Here is a 26,067-nt window from a genome sequence, read left to right on the forward strand (position 1 = left end):
TTAGGCCTAAATTATAAACCCTTTCTTCCATATTTGCATTTTTAAAGGGGAGTCGTGCCACATCTGCCTGCCTCAGAGTGAGTAATAATTGGACATATCACCTCTGAAGGGTCACTGATCCCCGATTTAAATCATGTGGCATATTGATTGATTTGATTGTTGTGGAATGAAGATCACTGCTTAGTTGGCAGATCAGATTGCTCAGAGTTTTTATTAAACAGCCAGATAGTTGAGAAACAGCTTCTGCAAAACGGTTTAGAGCGAGTAAAGTGAGATCTGAGGATAGAAATTCCAGCAGAATTGCTGAAGTGCAGGAGAAAGAAGGCAAAGATGGGTACCTAAGGATTATTTGAGGGTCACTTAGATTAGGCAAGTTTATGCAGTTAGCTGACCCCTTCCTGTGCACAGAAAATTAGAACAACTTATGATGACCACAGAAAAGCAGCTTGTGATTACAAAGGCAAGGGAGAGTGAACCCACCCTCCAGGGTGTACGTTCTCTCTTTGCACACTGAGGGAGGACACTTCAAAATAAAGGTCCTTAATTTTAAGCTAGCTTCCGCATGATGTTATAGCAACAATGGATTATAGTGATTGAAATCTCCAGATTTCTTATGGGATGAAGCCAGGACTTATGTAGATGGCTGGTTAAAAAAAAATTACTTGACCTGTGATTTCATTGATTGGGAACTTCCTTACCAACTCACGTTGTCACCTTCTCTGCAATTTATACCATTAGTGCCTGGTGCACTAGGAAATTAAGTAATTTGCCCAGGATCACATAGCCTGTGTGACCTATCTTCTGTGCCAGGCTACCTCTGTGAAAGGAAATAAGTACTCAGCAATGCAAGCCTTTTATGATAGGCTGTCATTAGGTTTGAAATATATCTCGTGATTTTTGGTATCTCACAATTGACAAATTTCTGTTCCAGTGATAAAAGAGAATAGAGGGAGAAGGGCCAATAGAGGGAGGTAATTAGAATGTAGAAAGCCTAAAGACTTTTGGTACTACCTCCTACTTAAAGGTCCCAGGTCTGGCCTCATGCAGACCAGGTTCAGTTCTCACTTATAAAGGGAGGAGTTGAGCTTTTTTCCCCCTGTCATCTCTGGCTTATTACACCCTCACTCTAGAGTAGAACTCTAAGGACAATATCTTAAACAAAGCTTAGGTTTGGGACATGTCCAAGGTTTCTCTAAAAGGGGTTAACAGAACCCCTTCTAGAAAAATATTCAGCGTACAAAGTAGTTTTAGTATAGGACAACCATTTACTTCCTCTGCAAAAGAAAGTCTTAAAATAAAAAAACTCATAAGAGCACAACACATTGATAAATACTTAAAACATGAAAAAGTTTCCTGTAATTCTATTTATACTCTTGTGGGAAGTTGCTACTCCCTGGAGATTATCCATCTTCTAAGGCTCTACCCCCATCTAAGCCAGGCTAATTTTTCTCTCAAAGTTATTGAAATAACTTCAAGACTTAATTGGCTTAGGGGACTAAAGAGCCAAGATGGTGGAGTAGAAGCAGGGACCTGCTTGAGCTTTCCCCCCAAACCCCTTAAAAAACCTGTAAAAAAATTACTCTAGACAAATTCTGGAGCAACAAAAGCCACAAAGTGACAGACTGAAGCAAATTTCTAGCCCAAGACAATCTAGAAGGTCAACAGGAAGGGTCTATCACACCAGGCTGAGAGTGGAGTACAATTTGGCATGGACCTCACTAATGCAGACAGAGCTGGAGCAGGCCTTAGGTGACTGAATCATTGTCAGCTGCAGTGGTTTTCAGACTTCTCAACACACAAATGCCAAAGACAATTTCAAAGGTCAGTGGGAAGGGTGTCTCACCTGGCTGAGAGGGGAGCATGGTCTAGTCCCAGCTCCAGTCCCAACCTTGGCCCCAGGCCCAGGGAAAAGGTAGCCACTGCCTAAGCAGTGCTTCTGGAGCCCTTCACTTAACAAAGAGCTCAAAAGTCAAGTAATTGGCTGGGAAAATGAGTAAACAGGTGGGGGGGGGGGGTAAGAAAACAGACTGTAGATTCTTACTTTCTTGGTGAAAAGATATTTTCTTACATCATTGGTGACGAGGAAGGTCAAAACATACAACCAGAAGAAGACAACAAAGTCAAAGCTGCATCCAAAGCCTCCAAGAAAAATATGAATTGCTCTCAATCCATGGAAGAGCTTGAAAAGAATTTTGAAAATCAAGTAAGAGAAGTAGAAGAAAAATTGGGAAGAAAAATGAGTGATGCAAGGAAATCATGAAAAACAAGTCAACAGCTTGCTAAAGGAGACCCAAAAAAATGCTGGAGAAAATAACACCTTTAAAATTAGACTAATCCAAATGGCAAAAGAGGTCCAAAAAGCCAGTGAGTTGACAAATACCTTAAAAAGCAGAATGGGCCAAATGGAAAGAGGTCCAAAAGCTCACTGAAAAAGATAATTCCTTAAAAATTAGAATGGAGCAAATAGAAGCTAATGACTTTATGAGAAATCAAGAAATTCTAAAACAAAATCAAAAGAATGAAAAAAATAGAAGGCAATGTGAAGTATCTCATTGGAGAAACAGCTGACCTGGAAGATGAATTCAGGAGACATAATTTTAAAATTATTGGACTACCTGAAAGTCATGGTCAAAAAAAGAACCTAGACATCATCTTTCAAGAAAATATAAAGGAAAACTGCCCTGATATTCTAGAACCAGAGGGGAAAATAGAAATGGAAAGAATACACTGGTCACCTCCTGAAAGAGATCCCAAAAGGAAAACTCCTAGAAATACTGTAGCCAAATTTCAGAGTTCCCAGGTCAAGGAGAAAATATTGCAAGCAGCCAGAAAGAAACAATTCAAGTATTGTAAACACATAATCAGGATAACACAAGATTTATCCAGAAGTCAAAAGAGGTAGGATTAAAACCAAGAATCACCTACCCAGCAAAACTGAGTATAAAACTTGAGGGGAAAACATGGAATTTCAAAGAAGTGGAGGAGTTCCAAGCATCCTTGTTGAAAAAACCAGAGCTGAATGGAAAATTTGACTTTCAAATACAAGAATCAAAAGAAGCATGAAAAGTTAAATAGAAAAGAAAAAACATAAGGGACTTATTAAAGGATAACTGTTTACATTTCTACATGGAAAGATGATATTTGTAACTCATGATACTTTCTCAATACTTTCTCAATACTTCTCAATTGAAAAAGTATTTTCAATACTTTCTCAGTAATAGAGTAGATGGAAGGAATATATGTGCGTGTATGTATGTATGTATGTACATGTGTACATAGCGCACACAGGGTGAGCTGAATATGAGGGGATGATATCTAAAAAAATAAAATTAAGTGTTAAGAGGAATGTACGGGGAGAAGGAGAGAGGTAGAATATAGTATATCATCTTACATAAAAGAGGCAAGAAAGAGCTTTTACAATGGAGAGGAATGGGGGGAAGTGAGACGGAATAAGTGAGCCTTACTTTCATTGGATTTGACTTCAGGAGGGAATAACATACACATTCTATTGGGTATGGAAGTTTTATCTTACCCTACCTGAAAACAAGGGGAAGGGGGTAAGAGATGGGGTATAATAGAAGAGATAGCAGTTTGGGGGAAGGGGTAATCTGCAGCAAACACTTTTGTAGAGGGACAGGTCCAGGGGGAGAATAGAATAAATGGAGGATGGGACAGGATAGAGGGAAATATAGTTAGTCTTTCACAATACGAGGATTATGGAAATGTTTTGCATGATTACACATGTATAACCTATATCAATTTTCTTGCCTTTTCAGTGGGAGGTGGGTGGGGAGGGGGAAAGGGAGAGAATGTGTAACTCAAAGCTTTAAAAATGAAAGTAAAAAATTGTTCTTACATGCAACTAGGAAATAAGATATATAGGTATTGGGGTATAGAAATTTGTCTTGCCCTGCAGGAAAATAGAAGGGAAGGGGATGGGGGTGGTGCTGATAGAAGGGAGGGCAGATTGGAGGAAAGGGTTATCAGAATACATGCTGTCTTGGGGTGGGAGGAGGGGGATGATGGGGAGAAAATTTGAAATTCAAAATTTTTTGGAAGTATAAAAACTGAAAATAAGTAAATTTAATTAGAAAGAAAAAAAAGGTTTAATCAGCTGACATACGTTCCTGGTAGACTAGATACAAAAAAGCTTCTTCCTCTGGCTTCTGAGTAGTAGATCACCTTGGACAGGTACTTCCTGTCTCCATACAAAGTTATGAAAAGCCAACAAACAAGGGCAGCTAAGTGGTATAGTGGAAAGAATGCCAGACCTGGAGTCAGGAGGACTTTCTGAGTTCAAACCCAGCATCAGACACTTTCTAGCTGTGTGACCCTGGTCAAGTCACTTATCCCTGTTTGCCTGTTTCCTCATCTGTAAAATGACCTGGAGAAGAAAATGGCAAACCACTCCAGTATCTTTGCCAAAACTCCAAATTATGTCACAAAGATCAATCACGACTGAATGATAACAAAAAGTAAGAAAAGAAAAAAGGAAATGGAAAAAAATGACCTCCCTCTCACAACGAAAGGAGCTCCTGGGGCATATTGTAGCTCTCCCCACAAGGATTCATGATGGGAAATCTCCCCTCCCCCCAGTGAGAAACTAAACTGCTTCCTTATGATAATCCTTCTATGGATTCTTACAGGACATAGAGCAACCTAAAATAAAGTCCAGATAAAATCTCCAAGGAGTACTTCTGATGGAGATTTGAACTTACCTGATGAGAAGATGAACAGGTTTAGCTCAAAAAAAGACAAACTCAGATGAGTACCGTGTGGGGTTTCCCAAAAGGGATTAAGCACTAAGAGTTCATTAGAATTATGCCCTGGCTTACTCCAAGACAAGGACCTTGAGTGAGTTATTTGAACAATGCAGAACTAAGATAAAAATTTCCCTTCAGCAGTCCCAGTGTTTCATCTTCGAATATTTTAAATATTTACCTGTCTGGAGAGTGTAAATGAAGTTATGGATCACTGTTTCATGTTTTAAGTATGTCAGTGTATGTTTAAAGTCCTTTGTGTTTTAGGCATTTCTTTTACAGTAAAGAAAATAAATAGCTGTTTTAGATCTGATCTGCTCGGCATTCTGAGTACTTTTTTGATGGGACCATACTAATCCTTTCTGGGAAAACTCAAGAGATGAGCCGTTTTTAAACTTAGTTTAAATTATACCTCTCAGAATTCTACTTTGGTAAGGGAGTACATTGAGCTAAACGAGACTGTTCAAAAAAAAAGTCCATCGCCTCTGAGGTTAGAAAGGAAGAGGACTCAGTGGGAGTCAGCCTCTTGGCCACAGGTTGTTACAAGAAATAAGCATATTTGCAGTTTTAATGTTTTGCCTCTTTCAGAAAGTTGGAGTTTATACTTTCCAATTTTATTTGTTGAGCTGCTTTCCTTTTAGATTAGTTCAATTTAACCATTTAAATCTTAAGCAGAGTCAGAATTAATGATTTTTGTGCCCTTGGCAAACAGTAAGAAATATATCTTTAATTCATTTAGGAATAGTGGTAGCAAAGAACATAGTACCTGTGAGGCTGCTGCTGGGGCAAGAACAAGGTGGCCAGCTAGGGGGTCTAGGGTAGAGCTTATCTTGGGGAAGAGAGAAAGAAGATGTTATCTGATAGCATTTTATTTTGCTGAAGTCCTGAAAGTAGTGACCTAGGCCCTCATTTAGAGGGAAGCGAGAAATTTAAGAGTTCAAGGAGAATAGCATTTGGCCTATATTCCTTGTCAGAGTGCTTTAACTAGCACTATTTCACTTGTGAATGGAATCCTTTGCGTAATAGTTTCCAACATGAAAGTCTAGATTCTGTCATGTATAAAGCCAGTTGAATTGATATAATACCTTGGTGAACTTTTGGTTTTCTGTTTATGCAGAGTTTTGCTGTATGGGTATTTGTCACTTATAATCACTTTGTGTTGCCTCTAATGTGAAACTGTGAAGTAGGAGGTAAGGCCTCCTGGTGGAGTGGGAAAAGCTCGTATTTGAATTTGAATCACGTTCTGCCACTCACTGGTTAAGTTGTTGTATTTTTCTGGGCCTCAGTTTTCTCACCTTTAAAATAAGGGTATTGGACTCAAAGACCTATAGGTTCCCTTTTGATTCGAAAATCCTATGAGCCTAGGTCTTTATAGCTGAAATTAAAAATCTCTCTTCCTGGCTGTTCTTCCCTTGTTAAAAACCTGACCACTGACAATCTTAGTGTTTTTCCTTTCACGAGTATTTGCATTTCAAAATTCTCTAGGGCTAAAGGAGAAACCTCAGGCTTGAGTAGGACCAGGGTTACTTGAGTGTAAAAAGTGAATAGGATCTTCTGGCCTGTCTAATTATCTACCCTGATCATGTATATTTCTCTAAGTATGTTTTCATTTTGTATTTGTTATTCAATTATATTAACAATACTGAGCATATTTATTAAATTTGTGTTCAAATGTATATTTCAGACACAAAAGAACCATCCCTATGTTTGTACCAGAATCGACATCTAAGCTGCAAAAATTGACAAGGTAATTGCAATACACTTCACAAAAAACAGGGTTTCTTTACCTGGAGTCCGTGCACTTTAAAAAAATATATTTTGGTAACTATATTTTAACATAATTGATTTCTTTTGTATTCTTAGGCATCTTATTTTATGCATTTAAAAATATTCTGAGAAGGGATCTTTAGGTTTCATCAGAGTGTCAAAGGGATCTGTGACGCAAAAAAAAGTCGAGAAGCTTTGTTTTAGAAGACAGGATTGGCAAACTTGCGCCAGAATAAGTAAGAAAGTCCACATCTCTTCCTTCTATGCAGAGGATGTGCATGTGGAACACTGTATACACTGTCATACTCAGTTAATAAATTGGTTCATTTTGCTGAACCTTTTTTTTCTTTTTTTCTTCTTGTTGCAGTGGATGGCTCATGGCTCACTTGGTAAGGAAGGAGGGAAGGATATATTTGGAAATGAAGAGATATAAAAACAGAATAAATCATTAAATTTTAAAGATGTCTAAAGAGAGACCATATGATGCAATAGACAGATAAAGACATGAGTTGTGCCCTTCCTTTAACACCTACTGACTGTGTCACCCTGAGCAAGTCACATAACCTCTTATTGTTCTATATGACATTCAAAGATTATAAATTGCATAAAAGGTGCTTACCTGAACTGGTAGAGGAAGATTCTCAATGGGAGCTTCCTCTACAAATGAGATTACAGCTCCACACCCTATCCTTGTTTTAAAAAAAGAATTAAGGTCAGAAATGAAACCAAATTCTTGATGCCATTGACAGTAATCTTTTTTACTTCAGCCTTTTTACTTCTGCCTTTTAGCATTGTAAAACCCTCAGTAATTAATTTCTATTGAAAGGTCATTGTATCAAAAAGAAATTAATACCATTAAAATAATAATGAATTATATTTGAAATTACTATTACCATCTCCTTGAAGTCCTAGAACTTCATATGCAAATTGCAACTTTGGAATTATGACTCCATCTGCTCTGCCAGCACAGATGTATAAACCCGGACCCAACCGTACGACAGGAAATCTTTTCCTGAGAATCCTAACTCAAGTAGATGTCTTCCTCCTTGAGGCTCTTCACAGCATCCCCTTCCTTCACAATCTCAAATCAAGTCCTTGTCTCACATCATACTGAAAAATACAGCCAGAGCGCCCTCTTCCCTTCCACCTTATGTCACAGTGCTTCCTCCTCAGCTCCTGAATATCTTCCTTGACATTTCTTCATTTCTTCCAGTCTCAAATAGAGGACCCTTCTCTCCAGGGCCAGCTTTGAGCCCATCTCTTCCTGGCTTTCTTTTTTAGCAGAATTCCTTCACTATCATCCATAAATAATCTCTCTTTAATCTTAAATCGCTCCCTATCAGTTCCTTTCCTGCTGCCTACAAACAAACCCAAGTGTCTGTCATTCTTAAAAACCTCTCCAGGTCATATCATACCTAATAAGTGTCATTCACTATCTCTCCTCCCTTTCTCAGCCAAACACCTTGAAAAACATGCCACTGCTTTTTCTCTCAGACTTTTTTAACCCCTTGCAGTCTGGCTTTCAAGCTTATCAAGCAACTGAAATTATTCTTACCAAAATTACAAATAATGTCTTATTGCCAAAGCTAATGCCTCTTTTCTCTTAAAAAAAATTCTGAACTCAGAAATCACTAAATAATATGGGCATTTCTATATATAAAGTATAACACAAGAGGATTGTATGTGCATGCAATTACAGGTGTCTATAACGTACAACTTGAGTTTCTCAGTGTGCAACTTTCGTAGTGGTTTTGCTTGTCTGAGATTCTTTCTGGCCTTCCTTCTCATTTCTTGTCTACATTTTTAAAGAAAAAATGCTTTAGTGATTGTCTTTTTTTTTTTTTTTTTTTTGCTACCTTATCACTATTCTTTACCCTCCCATCCCCACCCCCAATGGACAAAAAGGAAAACAAAGTTCCTATAATAAATGTACAAAGTCAAGCGAAACAAACTCCTACATTCACTGTGTCCAAAAATGCATATCTTCTTCTGTCTCTTGGGTCCGTTGCCCCTCTGTCAATATATTAGTAGCATCATTAGCCCTTCAGAATTATGGTTAGTCATGAAGTTTCATGTATGATACTTTTCTTCTTCAGATAGATGAATAAATAGATAGCTAGATCTATTGTTCTCAGGTTTTTCAGAGTTGTCTTCCGTTATAATGTTATAAGTATAATCAGTTCATACAAATATTCCCAGGTTTCTCCAAAACTGTCACTTTTGTTCATTCTTATGGCACAAAGATATTTTGTTATGTTCGTATATCATTTGTTTCACTGATAATTCCCAGTAGATACTCCCTTAAATTTCCAGGTCTTTGCTATAATAAAAAGAGCTGCCAAAAGTATTTTTTTATATGTGGGTCATTTTCCTCTTTCATTTATCTCTTTAGAGTATAGGCTTAGTAGTGATATTGCTGAATATGCGTAGTTTAATGACTTTCGGGGCTCTGTTCCAGATCGCTTTCCAGATCAGGTAGGCCATTTCACAACTACACCAACAAGTCATTGGTATGTTTAGTTAGCGAGTCAACAAGTGTTTATTAAGCACTGATGGTGGCCTAGGCAGGGCAGCTGGGTTGCACTGTGGATAAAGCACTGGCCATGGAATTAGGAGAACTCGTCTTCAAGTTCAAATCCAGTCTCAGACGTTTACTTAACCCAGTTTGCCTCAGTTTTTCATCTGTAAAATGAGCTGGAGAAGGAAATGGCAAAACCACTCCAGTATCTGCCAAGAAAACCCGAAATGGGGTCTTGAAGAATTGGATGTGATTGAAACAACTGAACAGCAGCAACAACACATGTTCCAGGCACTTTGCTGGATGATGGGGATACAAAGAAAGACACCATGCGAACCACTATGTGCATATTTCCATATGTGTGTGTGTATATGTATGTGTGCATACATATGTGTGTGTGTATGTGGAAGGCAGTTTCTGAAGAAAGACACTAGTATTACGAAAATAGACTGAAAAAGACTTCTTGCAGAAAATGGGATTTTAGCTGAGGCTTCAGGAAAGGCAGGAGACAGAGACAAGAGGGAAGAGTATTCCAGGCACGAAGGATAGCCAGGGAATATACGTGGAACTGAAACGTCAAGTGTCCTATTTGAAGAACAAGGAGGCCAGTGTCACTGTATCATTCAGTATGTGGAAAGGTTTAGTGTGAGAAGACTGTCTTTTTTTTTCAAAGAAAGATATTTACTAAAGTTTCAAAACCTAAAGATGCTCTCCAAAACTTCTTTTACCAGTGCCATTCAGTGAAATGACACATTTTCCCCCAGGAAATATTTTATATTTGAATCAGACTTGGAAATTAATACTAGTTTATATAATTAAGAAAGCCACTTATATATGGAATGTTTCACAATTACTGAAGTGAGCAGCCTGGATTACAAAATGATCTAGGATGGGTCTCTATTAACCTACCAGAAGTAATCTTACTGATAGTCATCTGGCAAGCTAACACTGTCATTTTCATATCATTGTTAGTGTCGGTGACTATGATGCAAGGTGCATATATATTTGGTGAGTTTCCCAGGCGGGCACTTGGGGCCCTGTAGCAGCATTAGCCCTCTTTTTGGGATATTCTTTCTGTGTTTTTGTGAAACCATCCTCTCCTAGTTTTTCTCCTAGCCATCTGACTATTCCTTCACAGTCTCTGTTGCTGGATCATCATGCCCACTAACTGTAGGTGTTCTCCAAAACCCTGTCCTCTTCTCTTTTCTTTTTACAGTTTTGCACTTGGTGACTTCAGCCCCCATGGGTTCATTTATTATCTCTGTCCATATAATTCCAAATCTGTATTTCCAGTTCTGGTCCATGATCTCCAGTTACTTATTAGACATTTCAAACTTGATGTCCCAGAGGCATATCAAATTCAACACATCCAAAACAAAATTTATTGTTTTCCCTCAATTCCATCCCTCTACTCAAATTCTCTTATTACCATATAGGATACCACCTTCCTTCTAGCCACTGATCCTTGAAACCTCCATCTCACCTACCCCACATATCCAATCAGTTGCCCAATCATATTACTTCTATCTGTACAACATTTCACGAATATCCCATCCTCTTCATTCACTAGCTCATCAGTTCATTGTCTTCCATCTGGACTATGGCAATAGCATTCTATCTCCCTACCTCAGTCTTCTCTCTCTTCCACTCCATCCTCCATATCATCAAAACCCTTTTCCTAAAGTGCAAGTCTGCCCCATATCCATTCTTCCCCCTTGCCCTCCAACTTAATAAACTTCACAGCATCATGCACTTACTGACCATAGGACTCAGCTATACCTGTCTACTGACTTCTTTTTTAAAACAATGTTCCATCTTCCTTCTCTAGCCTTTGAAATGGTGAACTCCCATTCTTGTTTTGCCCTCCCTTGTCATCTCCACCTCTTGGAACCCCGGTTTCTTTCAGCACTCGGCTCATGGGCCACCTTCTACATAAAGCTGTAGAAATATTTTCCCCCCCAGATTATCTTCATTCACTCTGTATGTATCTTCTATATGGCATTTATAGACATGTTTTTGTCTCCGTTAGAATGTAAGCTTCTTGAGGACAGGGACTGTTTTTGCTTTTTCTTTGTATATTTCAGCACTTAATACACAATAAGTGCTTAATAATTGTTGATTTGTTGCTTGATTGACTTTGGACTGGACACTTCTCCTCTCTGGGCCTTCTCTGTAAAATGAGGATGCTAGAGAACATGATTTTTAATTCTCAAATCTTCAGACTAAATGGTCAACTAAAACTGTTTCTGAAATATTAATTTATCTTCTGTTAATGCATAGGGTTGACTGTTGGTACAGTACTTGTCTGCGATAGTTTCCTTATATACAAAATGGTGAAATTGTAACCAATCTACTACATAGAGGTAGCTGGCACATAGTAGGTACTTAGTAAGTATTTACTAACTGTGTTAAGAGAGGCTTAGTTTAGCATTCAGAATTAGGTAGGTCATAGCCCTACTTTACACCACTCTAGGCAGACCACATCTGGAGTATTATTTTCAGGTCTGGGAACCACATTTTAGGAAGGACGTTGATCAGCTGGAGGGCATCCAGAGGAAGGTGACCAGGGTGGCAAAGGGCCTATCTAGCCTGAAGAAGTGAAGATGGGGTGGGAGAAAGGAAGAGGACATGACAGCCATTTTCAAATATTTGTTAGTTGTAATGTGGAAGATGAATTAGACTCATTTTGTTTAACCCCAGATGGTTGAACTAGGAGCAGTGGGTAGAAGTTGCCAGGAAGCACCTTTAAGCTGGAGGTAAAGAATGACTTCCTAACAATTGGAGACATGTATGGAAGTAGAAGTTGGAAGGGTGGGAGTTCTCCTTCACTAGAGGTCTTTATATCTGGACTAGAGGCATTCTTCCTTATCTTTGTGATCCCTTGCAGCTCTGAGAGTCTGATTTTTGATTTCTGAGAAATAATTGGTGTGACTGATAACAACAAACTTGTATGAAATTTTGAAGAATAAGAATGCTTTAAAAAAAAAAAAAAAGACCTGATGTTTTTCACCTTGATTCACCAAAAAATTTTTTTGTAAGTTTACAAAGAACTTTGAGACAACAACCCTGTGAAGGTTATGATACTTTAAGTATTATGATATCTGTAAGTATAGTAAATGAGGCAGGTGAGGCTTTAATAACATGTAAAAGTGTTACATGTTAGCCATATTACATGAAACTTAGAAAGGTTAAATTAATTTGTTCCTGGTCACACAAGTTAGCAATTCATGTGTATCCCCAAAGTCTCATTGCAGTTTTAAGCTATTTGAAAGCTAAGACTTTTGGAGCAATCTATATAAGAGGCAGGAATGAATGTATATCTTTCTGACTTTTAAGTTCAGTGTGCTTTCGTATTTGTTTTCTGAACCAAGTAGAAAACAAAAAGTTGAAAAAAAGAACACTGGATTGGAGAATAGCAAACTTGGTTTCTGGTTTCATTTCTATAAGACCAAAGAGGCTAGACTAGATATTCTATAAAGTTTCATGTTATGTGTTTAACTTCCTGGGTAGGTTACTTGAATTCTTGGGTAAAAAACAATATCTCTCATCTGGTTTTCTCATCTGAAAAAAAAGTGCTTGGACAGATTAAAAATTGAACAGTTTTTTTTTCTAGCCCTAAAAATGGATAATTCAGCAAAATCTCAGGATTATATCTGAATATATTTAAAACCTTACTTTACAAAGTACATTTACAAACTAGTTAGACTTGCTTTACTTTCCATTATACAGTAATAATGACAGTTTGACAATTTTTAGTGTACTAACACCATGAAAGAGTGGTTGGAGGCAATGAGAATTTAAAACATGTATAATAAACATTTTGTTTTCATTATCTTCCTTTTATTTGTGCCTGCTAAACATCCGAACATAAAATTGTTACCACTAAACAGTTTTGCTTTCCAGAAGTCAAGGACTTAAGTATGTGAGCATTATAATTATCAGACTAACCTTGTCTGCAATTTAGAGTAAAAAAAGTACTAAATGATTGTCTAAAAGCTAGTCTAATGTGATTTTTAAGAGTAATTTTTAAGAATCAGTAATGAGATAATTCCAGAGAAGTCACACAACTGAATATAACTTTTGGTAAGTATGTTTATATATGCTGGATGAAAATGTCACCTGTACTCGGGCGATCCCTAGCACCCTGCCCAGAGTCTGTGTATTCTGTTCCATCATTTACATTTTTATTATTGACATGGGTAGACACAGTGTATTCTTAAGAATTGTTAAGTGGCACATACAGGAGGGATGGCTGATATGTTGTGAGAGTCAAGTCAGGGGAAAGGAAGAATGGTGCAGTAAGACTTCTGGATCATAGGATTTAAGTTGAAAGAGATCTCCTCATTATCTAGATGACAAATTGAGACCCTGTGAAGTTAAATGACTTGCTTAAAGTCATACAGAAGTAAGTTAGGGCTGGGATTCTAATACTATGTTCTGCCTCTAGCACCATTGTTCTTGACACTACACTACAGTTTTTGGGTAGCTAGGTAGTACAGCGGATCGAGCACTGGGCCTGAAGTCAGGAAGACTCATATCCCATATGACCTGACACTTACTGACTGTGACCTGGGCAAGTCACTTAATCCTCTTTGCCTTAGTTCCTTCTGTAAAATGAGCTGGAGAAAGAAATGGCAAAGCACTCCAGTGTCTTTACCAAGAAATCCCCAAATAGGGTCACAAAGAGTTGGACACAGCTGGAACAACTGAGCAACAAACACAGTCTTCAGATGTTTGAAGGACTTTCAGATGTGGAAGAGGCAGCTTGTGTTGCTCCAGACCAAGTTCCAAGGAGACAGATTTTAGATAAATGTAAGGAAGAATTTTGTAAGAATTAGAGCACAGGCTCATCACAAAGGGATGAGTTCCCTGTTACAGGCTGTGTTTAAGGACAGAGACTGGGTGACCATTTGTCAGAGATATTGTAGAGGGACTCCTGCTTTGTGCCCAGACTTCTTATTAGACTGAATGGTCACTGCCGTCCTCTCCAACTCTGACTCAATGAGATAAGACATATTCTGAACCACTTAAAAGGTGACTGCATAAACAAAAGAAAAACTTTCTTTAATATTTTGGAGTTGCCAAAAGGGGGAAAATTGTTAAACTTCTTTGTGTAGAAGTCAGAATGGTATCCATTTCTCTCGTGCATCAGTACTAAGAATCTTTTTTTTTATATCAGCTGCTTCAGGAATTACTCTGAGATAATTGTTATTAAGGGTATAGCAATGAGAAGAACAAAATGAGAGGTCACATGGTAGAGTAAAAAGATCATTTGGAGTTAAAAGGATATGGACTTATGTCTCTTACATTTACTGTCTTTGTGGACCTGGACAAGTCTTTTCACCTCTTAAATCTTAATTTCTTTACTCTTAAAATGAGGTTAATAATATTTGCACTATCTTTCTTAGAGGATAGTGGTAAAGAAAGTATTTTATAAACCTTAAAGTGCTATATAAGTGTATTCATATTAATATTAACAGTTAAAAAATAATGAGTGAAAACTTTTTAAGTAACAGTTTTACTTTTAATATGTGATTGTTCTTAGTTTCATAGTTATGGTATTCTCTCCTTGAATAATAACATCTTTAAATTAACTTATTATATCCATTGAGTTTAATAGCATATGCAGTATTCCACAACCTTAGCCTTTCACTTTGCAAAGAAGGGCTGGAATGCAGTCAAATTTGATGTACTTAGACTCCTTGAAACTAAAGATTAAAGTCTCTACAGGCAGTGTCTACTGTGAAATATGATGCATCCCCAAAGTCTTAGGGCATTTTTAATCAATTAAAGCCTAAAACTGTATCAAGTCTTTTGAGATACTCCATAGTGTGGATTCTTGTAGAACGGGACTTTTTAGTTAAAAAAGTTTTTTAAAAGTTTGCTGAGCCTGGCTTACTCATGTAAAAATGTGAGATAATTATAGACTTGTGAAATCTAGGCTTTTTACTAAGTACTATAATCAAGGCAAAAATCTTTTCAAAAAATTATCCTGTAAAGTAGAAGACTGAAAAGATAGTCATACAACAGATTGACATGAGCTTCAGGATCTCATAGTGCAGTATAAGGAAATGGTGAATACAAGACAGATTTAGAGAAAAAATAAAGCAAACCGGCTTAATTGAGAGGGAAATACAGTACGAAGGACAGTAGTCAGGGAAGATGGAAGAACATCCACTGGGCACCTAGGTATACTAACCCAAGTAAAATTTGGTGGACTTTTATAGGATTATCTGGGTTAGTGGGCCCAAGCATTGGGGGGAGGGAGAGATAAAGCCTGGGCCTGGAGACTGGTGCTGATTCCGGAGTGCTGGGGGTTGCGGGGAGAACATCTGGGGAATTGGCAGCTAGTTGTTATTCAGACTCCCTGCCCATAGGAAAAGGGAATTTCAGTCATTACTAGGCTTTACTTTCACAGGATGATTCAAGATATGAGCTTCCTGCCAGTTTGCTTCTTTATTGGGGTGGGAGGATACTAAGTCCTTATACACAGTTAATGAATCTAATAGTTCTTCTGTTTTATTTGACCTCATGCTCAGATTAAAGGAAATACTTACATTTGGGAATTTCTAGAAATTTGGTACTTAGAAAAATGTTAATAGTCACAGCCTTTATTATTATGTAGTGCAATAAACAGATAAACAAAACATACATACACTTACACACTATGGTGTAATATAAACAGACAGAGGTTCATTCCCATAGATGCAGGAAACTCATCCCATATAGGAGGAGATGGGTCAGGGAGAAAACACTCAAAATTGGGGTTCAGGTGAATTTGGTTAAGAATAGATAATCAGTGCCAGATGTAGGAGGGGGTATTCCTAATCAGAAATAGATGTGGTAAAAAAAGTTCTTGGGGTCCCTTATTGATTATAGGTAGAGGGAATTTCCTTACTGGGACTTCAAACTGGTGAAAGGATCTAACATTAAATCTATGGCAGCAGGAGGAGAGTGACTCAGAATGAGTTCATCCACTCAGAAACTATAAGCCTTATTTCTGACAAAAATTAACAGTGGAAAAGTGCAAACTTGTCTATTTTGCCTATATGCTTCTATGGTCATTAGGGCAGCTTAACATAAGTGACTCCTTATTGGAGTGCTGTCATTATGAATATAACTTCAAACCATAACGTCAAACTATATAAAGTTTACAATGATCACATCTTCCTACGTAACACATATTAGCTGGTGTTCAGTCTTTATATATGTATATTTTATTCTGTACTAAACACCAAAAAAAGATAGAAATTTCCATATATAATTATATCAGAAAAGGATATGTGAAAGTGTGAATCTCCACTATACTTTTTTTAGAAGTATATAATAAATTCAGTGTTACTTTCATAGCTATCCTACTTGTCCATATTTCTTTTTTAATTTCTTGATTATTTGAATTTTTAAAAATGCTTCAGTGAATCATTTTTCTTCACTTATTCTTTTGGGGGCAATATTATTGCTAGTTAGTGCTATATAAATTGTTTCTTGCTTCTGCATCAGATAACGTAGTTCTTCCCAAGTTTCTATTAAATTGTCCCTTTATATTACCACAGTTAGTTCAGTCATTCCCTAACTGATGGGTACCTCCTTTCTTTCCATTTCTTTGCTTCATCAAAATTGCTGCTATGCACATTTTTGTACATATATGCCCTTTTCCTTCTTTGATTTCTTTGTAGTGGTATTGCTGAGTCAAAGGATATGGAGAGTTTAGTGACTTCTGGGTAATAGTTCCAAATTGCTTTCCAGAATGACCTCACCAATTCAGTTTCATGAACAGTGTACCTGTCTTCCAGGAGCCCCACCAGCAATTGTCATTTTCCTTTTTTTGTCATCTTTGCCAATATAATAGGTTTGAAGTGGATTCTTAAAGTATTTTTTAATTTGCATTTCATTGATTATTGGTGATTTGAAGTATTTTTAATATGACTGATGATAGCTTGGATTTTTTCCTTTGAAAATTTTCTGTTCATATTCTTTGGCCATTTATCTATTGGGGAATGACTCTTTATATGTATTTAGTCAGTTCTCTCTACATCTTGAATATTAGACCTTTATCAGAGAAACTTACTGCAAAGATTTTTTTTCCTAGTTAGCTATTTTGTTTCTAATATTAACTTCATTGATTTTGTTTGTGCAAAAACTTTGTCAATTTTATGAAATCAGAATTGTCCATTTTTTCATCTAAGACTCTGTACCCCTTGTGTAGTCATGAACTTCCCCCCATCTATAGTTCTAAAGAATATTTTTTTCCTTTATCCTCTAATTTGTTTGTGATATGATCCTTTATATCTAAGTCTTATATCCATTCGAAGTTTGCTATGGTATATGTTGAGAGAGTTAGTCTAAATCTCATCTCTGCCAGGCTGCTTTACAGTTTTCCTGGCAGTTTTTATTGACTGGTGAGTCCTTACCTCAGTGGTTGGAATTTTGAATTTACTGAACACCTTGTTGTTTTGTTTGCTTGCTTTTCTATATTGTGTACATAATCTATTCAGTGATGAACTTTTCTTTCTTTTTTTAAACTAATGTTAGTGATTACTGCTTTGTCGTATATAACTTTTTAAATAATATTTTTTGATAGCTGTAATTAGTCTTAGCTCTTTCTTAGAATCTACAGTTTTTCCCCATTAGTTGTTAATAACCTCCAAGTATCAGTGGGATCCACAGTTATAACTGCTTTTTGGTACTATATGATAAATTTTTCTGGCTTCTGGGAAATCCAAATGGGATGTGTGTTCATCCCTCCCCGGAAAGGGAATTGAAAACAGGATAATTTCTCCTTCTTTAAAAGAGTCAAAAACTTTTCCCAAATTTCTATCCCTGCTGGTATTATTCAAGGATGTAGTTGGCTACCAGGGTTATCATTTATAATCAGACACATGGACATTCAAGATCACACAAGAGCAGAAAGATAACAATGTAAATAAATATTAGCAGTTTGGGGTAGTGATAAAGAGGATCAGAACTCTGTCTCTCCTGTATCTTCCTTGACTGAGCAGGGTGCAGTTTTGGGGCCATAATCTTAGCTCTGAATGTCAACGCATCTGACACACAAGTTGAGGTAGGAGAATTGGAATACTCCTTGTTCCTTATTACTGCTTCAGGGTTCTTTCTCTGCCACCATCACTCAGTAATTTCTCCTTTGAGGTTGTTGTGGTCGTATCTGTTTTTCCCTTGTTCTGCTTTCTTCACTTTACATTAGTTCATATGAGTCTTTCCATCTTTTCTGTATTCGTCATATTTATTTTTGTTTTCTATTTCATGGTGATATTCCTTTGCGTTTAGGTACCATATCTTGTTTAGCCATTCTCCCTTTGAGGGATATCTAATTTGTTTTCACTAATTTGCTTCTACAAAAAGTGTGTCTGTCAATATTTTGGTCTCTATGGGACCATTCTTTTTGTTTCTGACTTCCTTTGGTATATATGCCTCGCAGTGGAATCTCTAGAATGAAGAGTATGGGCACTCTGGTCATTCTTTCACGCAATTTCAAATTGATTGCTATAATGGTAGGACCAATTCACAGCCCCTCCAGCATTGACTATCCCCATCTTTGTCATCTGAGTTTGCTACTATTATTCCAATTTTACAAGATAAGGAAACGGAGGCTCAGAGAGATTAAGTGACTTGCCCAAGGTCACACAGCTATTTTGTCTGAGACAGAATTTGAATCAAAGTCTTACTGATTCCAAAGTCTAGAACTTTATCCATTATACCAGGTCACTTTTATGTAGGCATTTCCATGCAGAAGGTAATCAGAGAATTAATTTTAACAAACCTCCTTGTTATCTTTGACTGCTTCTCTCTCCTTTACCTCCCATACTGATTTAGTTACCAAGGCCTATCTATTCCACCTCTGTAACATTTCTCTCATCTGCCCCTTCCTTTCGTTTCCACTCCTCCCATTACAATAGCTGCCTACCTAGCATTCCTCCCTCTCGTCTCTCCTATATTCAGTTTCTTCTCTAGATGTTGCCAGAGTCATTTTCCTTATGTGCATGTCTGATTACATCATCTTTCCTCCAAAATAAAACAAATGTGCAGTTGTCCCCCCATCACCTTCAGAATAAAATCCCAAACTTTTCCTTCAGCATTTCAAGCTCTCTGTGGCCCCAGTGTGCCTTTTCAGATTTATCTACTGCTACTCCTCTGTATGTATCCCAAATTCTAACCAAATTGTACTGTTCTTTGTCCATAAGTATTGTTTATGATGAGCAGGATTCTCTGCTGCGAATGCTCTTTCTCTTCTACCCCAGTACCTCAAGGTCCTACATATCTTTCAAAGTCCATTTCAACCTTTATGAAGTCTTCTTTCATCTCCATCTTCTACACAGAGTCCCCACTTCCTCCTTTTCTTTTCTAGAACCCTCTACACTTCTCTTATGACACTTTTCTTGAATTTTTCTAACTTGAATTGAAATTATTTTTGTACTTGCTTGTTTCTTTCACTAGATTTTAAGCTTTTTTAAGGGTAGGTAAGGCATGTATCTTCTTCAACTTTGTACCTTCCTTAAAATGTAATACTCTACTTTTCACATAATAGACAGTCAGTGAATGTTAATTGAATTTGAGTGACGCTTTCTATACTGCTGTAGTGGATAATCTTACAAAGTTGCTTTCAATTGGCAAAAAGTGTTTTGTTTTTTCCCTCCACGTTTACTTCCTCCAAGTAGTGCATTTTCCTTTGTCATTAGAAATAGCAGTGGCTTGTTTTGGTATTTGAAAATCCTTTGGAGTCATCCTTGATTATTCACATGAAAGGGAGTCAGAAGTATGGTATATCTAAAATGGTATATTAATCAGGTATATTTGGAGTTTGAAATGTGTATTTGAATTTAGTTGTGTCTGATGTTTTAGGAATTCACTTCAGACAAAGTGCTGAAGTCATGATTGATTCAGGAGGAGCCAGGAAAGGAGATGATTTCTCCATCCTGCCTCTGCTTTGTTGCTCCCTAATTAAGCTAGGGAGGTGGTGGAGGCACCCTGGACTGGAAGGTGCATGTAAAGCCATTCATGGAAGAGTGTTCATGAAGCACATAATATTCCAAAACACCTAAATCAAGATTTACTCTGGAGTAATTCTCACTTTTTGGATAATCCAGAAAGTTGAATTATTGTTGGACATTTCCTCTTCTAGAATTCTGCAGCATCTTGAGCTGGAATGTAAGGAAAAGAAGCCATTGCAGACAGCTATTTTGCCTCAGAGAAGGTGTCATTAGAATTTGGACATTTTTAGTGAAAGTCATACTGTTAAACCCTCTTCCTTTCCTCCTACTTTCATTCTCCAGTTTCCTGAATTTCCAGTAGATATCAGACTAAGGTCACCCAAAATTGCTGGCTGCTCTAGTAAAATACTCTCAAAAAATTATTGAACATTGCTTCACTTAAAAATACACACACACACACGTTTGGAAGAATCAATTGGAAAAAAAATTCTTTAGATGCTTACAGAGGAAGAACATTTATAAATGTAAATGTGTTATTCCAGAAGAGACTTTAAAGGTTTGCCAGGAAGAATGTATTTTACTTATGTTATACATCAGGCTCAAGCCTAGAACTGTGATTTCCTTGGCAGAGGGAACTTCAGGACTACTTCCTGAGTAGGGGGCAGGCTGGAGCCTTCTCTGTGGTATAGAGCCCTTTCAGAGCAACTTGCAGCACAGAGCTTTGTTCTGTGTCACACAGCCAGATGGGTCAGAGGCAGGACTTGAACCCGGGTCTTCCTGGACACCGCACTGGCTCTCTGTCAGCCATTACATGCTGCTTTTCATTTCACTCATACCAGCTTTAATTTTCCTCTGGATACTTTTGAAGACAGAGTTTTTTGTTTGTTTGTTTTAAATCAAGAAGTACATACCAGCTTCATTATGATGACATTTCATTACTTCAGAATATAAGACTTAAGTATGTGTGTTTAATGAGTCACTTTATTTCTTTTATTCCTTTGTTTTTCTAGTTGGTTCATGGGACGACGGCCTGAATACACAGACCCCAAGATAGTGGCTCAGGGAGAAGGAAGAGAAGGTAAAGTTCAGTCTCTAACAAGCAAAATCAGGAAGTTTACTTATACTATACTAGCTTTCATTCCATATGTTCACTGTAAGTACTGGAGTATGTAAATACAGTATATGCTGATGAGTAACTAAAAGATGCTATAGAAATCTCCTTAATTATGGGCATGCTAATGATTATTTGTTGCCCGAAGACCAATCTGGCTAAGTGAAGAGAGCCTTACCACCAAGAAACTGAAACTTTGTTCACAACAACTCACAAAACATAGAGGGATTGTGGTCTGCATTAGTGGATTTAGTACCTCCCCAGATGAAATCACAGATCATTCAGACAAAGTATCAGAACCACAAGTATGCCGGGTTACACATCTCCGGAAAACATCCAAGAGGATGAACATAGTTTTAAGATTTTTGGACATGAGACACAGACTGAACTTTGAGAAGGCAGTGAATGAATAAGTCTAATATCCAAGAGAGTGACAAGATCCCCCAACACGTAATTGCACCTTTCATGTCATAAGAGACCGACAGAAGGTGTTCTCACATCTCTTGGCTTGTAGCTTCTACTCCAGAAACCTGGGGAGAAATGTACGTAAGTTCTTCTCAGTCTAGGAAGACAGCCTCTGCACTTGCAAGCAAGCATATAGTTTCTGCTATTACAGAGAAGTTTTTTTTAGAGTAGGAAAACAAAGTCAAGATCCTTGAATTAGGCCTAGACGTGTATGTAGATCAGAATCATAGTCTCAAGTAGGAGGGTGGATTTAGGGCTTAGCAGGGACCTTAAAGATTATGTAGTCCAGTTCCATTTTGTAGAGGAGGAAACTGAGCTCAGGGATGATGGTAGTAAGGAGGAAAGCCAAGGTTTGAACCTAGATCATCTGACTGAAAATTCTCATGAAGATGATGGTACAGGAGGTATAGCTGCCCTTTCTTCTTCAGCTTCCTGCCTTTCTTCATAGTTTTCTGAAGCTCTTTTTGCAGTGTCTCAGACAAGACCAAAAAAAAAAATCTTGTAAGTTTCTGCAGTCTTTAGATGCCATGTGACTGCTGTAAAATTAAAGCAGTGCCCTCTTCCTTTTGTCTAGTACCACTGATCACCTCTCATTAGCATTTTTCCCCACTGCCTGTCACTTACAACCCTAACCGTTACCATTCCTGCTTTCAGGGGGACACCCATTTATTTTTCTCAATACCAAATGATAGGGAAAATGAAAAACTGTCTCAGCAACTGTTTGAAGATGATTTTAATGTAACAGTTAATTTTTTAAATGAATAATCATTGGTTCAATCAGAATTTCACTTCCTTTTTCACTTTGCTATCTGTTTTGAAGTTTATTGGAGGAAGCGGCTTTATTGTTATAAACAGCAAGCATGTTATTTGTGGGTGTCAGTTCATTCATTCGGTGTAATAGGCAAAATGCCTACTCTGGATATAAAATTGTTTTGCTTTACTGTAATTTAAGTATACATGAACGGCCTAAATTTCTTTAGAAATCATTTTCCTTATGGTTAGGCAGTAGAATGTTCTATCTAGAGAACAAAGTAAATATTTTCAGTGGAATTCTGTTTGTTGGAGTTACACCTGACATTGCAGACAGTATTTGGGGCCTTTGGTCTAAGTCTCTAAGGAAAGTGTATAAATTTTCTGCTGAACAACAGAAATTAGTTTAACATCTTTCAAAATAATTTTTGGCCCCAAAACAAACCGGGAAATTAAAATTTGCTGTTATGAAACTTATAAATTAGGGAATAAATTGACCATATGTGAAATTAACTTTATTGAATTTTAAAACTGCCCTAAAACTTTACTCTTCCTTTAAGACTCTGTGTGTTTCAAGTCTCATTTGCCTCTAGAGGCAACTAGGTGACAGTGAATAGAGCACTGGACCAGGAATCAGCAAGGCCTGAGTTCAGATATGACCCTGGCAAGTCTGTTTACCTTATTTTTCTTAGCTATAAAATGGGAATCATAATAGCACCTACCTCCCAAGGTTATTGTGAGGATCAAATGAGATCATGTTTTTAAAGTACTAAGCACAGCGCCTGGCACACAGCAGGTGTTTAATAAATGCTTGTTTCCTTCCTCTTGTCTTCTACTTTGGTCTCTGCCGTAAATCAGACAAAGAAAATACTCATCATTAGCAGCTGACAAAAAGCTACCTCTTTTTTCCCAAAGACAGATGGAAAGTGCCAGAAGGGTTACTTCAGAATATCAAAATAACTTTTTTATCAAAGTAACTTTTAAAAAATGTTTTTTAGATCAGTGGACACTTGGCTTCCTGTTTTACAAACAGAGAGAACATAGGCAGGGAAGGGTTAAGAGGCCCATCTATATGCTGCAGAGCCTCTACAATATGAATATTAAATTGGCTAAGATTTTTTAAAAAACACAATTCAATAACATCACCAGGAATCATTAAACAAATTGGAATTAAGGGAAAAGAGAGGACAGTTAGAATCATCATGTGAATTATTTCCTGTAGGGCAGATCCAGTCAGCAGATATCCCTGATAAGGCAGAACTCAGAGGACGAATACTGTACCTCTCCCCTCTCCAGAAGTGCTTTTCCAGCCCATTCTTCCTCTGAATTCCTCCCTGAAAGGTCTTCAGTACTTTAATAAAACTCAAACTCACCAGACCTGGGAGAGACCTGGAAACTGATGATCCTTTAGGCAGGGCATCCATAATTCTGTAATCATCACATTTCCCCTGTCCCTTTTAAATGCTTTGGGACAGTAAATGGAAACAATAAAAATATGTAATTCTTTTATGAGAAAGTACACTAAGTACAATATTAAGTAGGGAGCAAATAGAAGATAGTCTGACATTTTGAGAGGCTAGGAAGGAAGGAGCTTTATTATTTTTTCCTCTTTTTCCCCCACCCTCTATTGAAAATTAACCATGTTAGTGAGATGCTTTGGGACCCACCATTTGTTAGATGAATGTTGTAAAAACCTTTTTACCTGGTGAGATACTTTGCTGTTGGTCGAATAAATTTAAGGTTTCTAGAAAATCAGAAAGGTACATTAAGAGCCCAGAACCATTTTTTAGCAGAGTAATAAGGCCAAATCTAAGGACTAGACAGGACCACAGACCATGGGCTGGGTAACTGTTCAGGACTCTGCGTCCTCATAACACACCGACCATCCCACAGATCTTGGAGAGAGGCCTGTGATCTTTGTATTACCAAGTCAGGGTAAGGGCATATATCCCAGAGCAGAGATGGCAACTGTACCTGATCCAATAAAAGGATACTATGGAAAGGAATTTGAAACATTAGTCAAGAAAATAAAAAACAACTTATCTGTGGGCTTCTGGTTATCCCTAATAAATGAAGTAAAGAAATAATTTAATTCTAGTTCTCATCCCAAACAAATCTTCAAGGGACATGCCCACTTTTTAAGATGGTCTTCAAGGAACCATTACTTATATTATTTATTTGGTTCATTCAGTGATTCAGTAATATTTTTATTGTCTGTTAAGCCAAGCTGTGATTAAGACACAATTCCTGTCCTTAAGGAAGTTTATAACCTAGAAGTCACTCTTTTTGAAGCTAGAAAATAGTAGAAAATTTCGTATGTAGCTCATTGCATTCTTGATAAGAATTGTAGTGTTTGAATCTTGTTGATGAACCAGAATTTTTAATCGAATCACATTTCCTTCTCAAGGTCAAGTGGGAGTTATTGACATTGCTGTTTCCATGATGATGCAGCTCTCAGGTCTGATTTCTGCCTTCTTGAGCTATGAAAGTGCTGTGTTCAGCCCATGGCTTAAAGAGTTATGTCAGCATGGATCCACCTGGCCAACCCCAAATGTGAAAACAGTCTTCAGGCAGCATTTGTGGCTTAGGCTGGTCTTGCAGAGATTGCAGGATTTGAGGCTCCACTCTGGGGGATGGTTCCCTATAGTCTAATGCCATGGTTTTCTCCCACTTTTAGTTACAAGGGTTCGCTCCCAGGGCTTTGTTACCCTTTTGTTGAATGTGGTGACGAAGGACATGAAGAAACTCGGCTATGATACCAGCACTTTGGACCTGCACACTTCTTCGGTGATAGACCTGTCAGAAGGCATCCTGAAGTAATTTTGAAATATTACTGATATCCTTTAAGTTAGATAGCATTTACTTTTCACCCTGTTTATAGCCAGCCTCTTTAAAAGCCAAACTACTGGTGTATACTAAATTTACCATCATGTTATGTTTATTTACTGAAGTATCATCATATCCACATCACTTTGAAGCAATAGCATTGATAGCCAAATATTTTTATATAATAAATCATCGTATTATTGAAGAACTAAGTCTTTCCATAGTTATTCTTTTAAGTTCAGTGCATTCACTACCTTGAAACTTTGGTGCAGACTTAAAACACGTTCTCTTTATTTTAACAGTGCAGTTAGGACTATAAACCAGACTGTCATTTTACATATTTTCATATTTTTCATATTACATATTTTGTGCAAGTTTAGTTTAACCTTTTGTTGAAAATGGACCAAGACTAGGAGTCAAAAGACTTGGATTCTAGACCCATTTATGACACTAACTGTGTCATCTCAGGCAATTACTAAGGTCCCTTTTATTCGTTAAGTTGCTTCTGCATAAAGAATACTGCTGGACACTGAGGAGATGTCAAGATTAAATAAGGAATAATTCCTGCCTCCTTCATGAAGTATGCTCTAATAGGAAAATAGAATATGTTGACAAATAGTTGTCATATAATAGAAAGTAACATGATAGATACATAAGAAAAAGTCCTACTCTGGTGCTTTCTTGTAGTGTGGAGGGGACCCTCTGTTTTCAAAGGCTTACTAGTAGAACATAAGCTCTAATGGAATTTAGTGTATGAGAAAAATGTTGAGTATGATCTCAGCAACAGGCCATGTTCACTTTCTGAGGATCAGCCTAAGTATTGAGTGGCTCCTTACTAGTTGGTTGGCCGCTGTGTGATGAATTCTATGGTTGTGACAACCCATGATACAAATCCCCAGTGGCTCCCTTCCACTTCTGTAAGCC

The 26,067-nt window shown here is 37.4% G+C and overlaps 1 protein-coding gene across 2 annotated transcripts in view; it reads left to right on the forward strand.

The window, feature by feature from the left end:
• The window catches only part of B9D1 (B9 domain containing 1), a 34,271-nt gene extending 8,920 nt beyond the window's left edge, over positions 1-25,351 (forward strand). Inside the window, exons 5-7 of one of the 2 annotated variants that reach the window (XM_072596851.1) lie at positions 6,445-6,507; positions 21,002-21,069; positions 24,995-25,351. In XM_072596851.1, coding sequence (XP_072452952.1) covers positions 6,445-6,507; positions 21,002-21,069; positions 24,995-25,137 — 274 coding nt within the window. In that variant the 3' untranslated portion in view covers positions 25,138-25,351. The remainder of the gene's footprint in view (positions 1-6,444; positions 6,508-21,001; positions 21,070-24,994) is intronic. The other variant, XM_072596852.1, reaches the window with a different exon arrangement.
• The last annotated feature ends 716 nt before the right edge of the window (positions 25,352-26,067 follow it).

Source organism: Notamacropus eugenii, chromosome 3 (genome assembly GCF_028372415.1).
Source record: "Notamacropus eugenii isolate mMacEug1 chromosome 3, mMacEug1.pri_v2, whole genome shotgun sequence".
Classification (NCBI taxonomy): domain Eukaryota; kingdom Metazoa; phylum Chordata; class Mammalia; order Diprotodontia; family Macropodidae; genus Notamacropus; species Notamacropus eugenii.